Source organism: Piliocolobus tephrosceles, unplaced genomic scaffold, assembly GCF_002776525.5.
Source record: "Piliocolobus tephrosceles isolate RC106 unplaced genomic scaffold, ASM277652v3 unscaffolded_28498, whole genome shotgun sequence".
Lineage (NCBI taxonomy): Eukaryota > Metazoa > Chordata > Mammalia > Primates > Cercopithecidae > Piliocolobus > Piliocolobus tephrosceles.
The window spans coordinates 604-2,735 of record NW_022311529.1 but is presented as its reverse complement, the minus strand read 5'-3'; the positions used below and the strand labels follow the sequence as shown (position 1 = coordinate 2,735).

The 2,132-nt window shown below is 20.4% G+C and overlaps 1 protein-coding gene across 1 annotated transcript in view; it reads right to left on the bottom strand.

Moving 5' to 3' along the window:
* Positions 1 to 981: 981 nt before the first annotated feature.
* The window catches only part of LOC113221947 (probable serine/threonine-protein kinase clkA), a gene marked incomplete at its 3' end in the record, with an annotated part of 1,748 nt that continues 597 nt past the window's right edge, over positions 982 to 2,132 (bottom strand). The window contains exon 2 of the mRNA XM_026451273.1: positions 982 to 2,127. Within this exon, the coding sequence (XP_026307058.1) occupies positions 982 to 2,127 (1,146 nt within the window). The remainder of the gene's footprint in view (positions 2,128 to 2,132) is intronic.

Sequence of the window (2,132 nt, the reverse complement as noted above, 5' to 3'; positions counted from 1 at the left end):
TTTTTTCCATTGTATCTTTTTTTTCCATTGTGTTTGCTTTTTCCGTTCTATCTGTTTTTTCCATTGACGTATAAATGTCTTGATCTAACATTTTACATTCATCTACTACTACATGTTTTTTTTTTCCACATATTTTATTATTATTTAAACCAATATTTTTTTTTTCTTTATTTCTTTTTTTAACATTTAAAAATTTATTTTTATTTATATTTGTTTTATCGTTATAATAGTTTTTCTCATCATACCAACAACAATTATTATCACGAATTTGAAAAAAAAGTAATTTATATAAACATTCCGTAGTAATTATTGTTTTTTTTTTCTTTTTATTATTACTTTTATAATTAGTCATACAAATATCATTAATAATTCCAGTTGACAAGTCGAAAGGAACCTTATTTCTAATGTTACCATATTGTTCATCATTTTTATCAATCTGTTTATAATTCTCATTTTTTTTAAAACCATTAAAAAAATAATTGTTAGTATAATCATGTATAAAATTAAAATAGTTGTAGTTGTAATATAATCTAGATAAAACACAGTTAGTTAACACATAATAATAATAATAATAATAATAATAATAATAATAATAATAATAATCACTTAATATATTTTTAGGATTAATATTCCACAAAAGTATAAATAATAAATTATACCTATTTTTGTCACCTCGTCTACCACTACTGCTGAAACTGCTACTACCACTACTACTATTACTACCACTACTACTATTACTACCACTACTACCACTTTTACATAAAACCTTTATAATATTAAAATTGTCAAACATAGATTTTATTGTTTCTTTCTTATCTTTTGTATAATCAACAAAATATGTAAACCCCAAACCATTTTCAACATTTTTTAAAATTTCTTTTTTTTTTACTTGTTTAAATGTTATTCCCTTTTTAACTTTTCTAAATATATTATTTTTTTTTGTACAACAGTCAGTGTTTTTATTTTTCCTATTTTTTATACTTCTTTTTTTTTTAAAAAAAAGAGCTACATCTTTTTTAATAATAAATGGTAAATTATATAAAATTTGTTTCATAAAAAAAAGGTTACTACTGTTACTGACATTATTACTGTTATAAATATTATAATTCTTACGACATCTTTCTAAAAGTAAATTGTAATAATAAATATATAAACGATTTTTTCCTCTCCAAGACCAATTCTTATAATACCGTGTATATTTTGAATAATAATTGTTACTGTTATATTCTTTACATATTAAATCCATATATTGAGATTTTTTGTTATGGACTATATTATTTTTGTTACTTGTGTTATTATTATCAATACAAAAAATATTATCACTTATTATTTGTTTGTTTGTTTTTTTTTCTTTTTTTTTATTTCTTATAGATTCTATAAACTCATATGTATCAGTATGTAACGATTTGTCATTTTTTTTTATAAGTAACTTTTGTTGAATATTTGAAAAAATATCAACTTTCATAATACTACTATTAATATTTTCTATATTTAAAACGATTAATGAGTTTTCATTTTTTTCAATAGTGATATTAATTAATTTAGACAATGCATCGTAATATGTGTTGTTAATTAAAGTTGTTTTACTTGTATTATGTCTATTAATTTTTGTACAAACATATAAAAAATAAATAAAAAAGTTTGAAATGTATGATATAATTAACATTATATTTGTATCATTTGTGCTAGTACCAACAGAAGTATCATTTTCTACCCCCCAAAAAAATTCTAGAATATTAACATTTGTGTTATGTTTACCATCTTTTAATATATTTAAAAATAAATTATGAATAGTTAAAAAATTAAAAAAATACTCCATACAAAAACTGTAATGTATCTTTGTAATTTTATTATTGCTTAAAATGGAATGATAAAAAAAAGGAGAAGGATTTATAAGATAAGGGATGTGATCAGTTTTTACAATACTGGATGAAATATTAGTAATAAGACCACTTTTAGCACTTTTACTGATATTATTCCAATAATTAGTGTAACCTTTCGTATTATACAATACATCTTTATTACTAAACAAATTGTTTATTACATTTTTTGTTAAAATAAATTCTGATCGGTCATTACTTTTTTTTCCATCATTTCCTTTTCCATCATTTCCTTTTCCATCATTTCCTTTT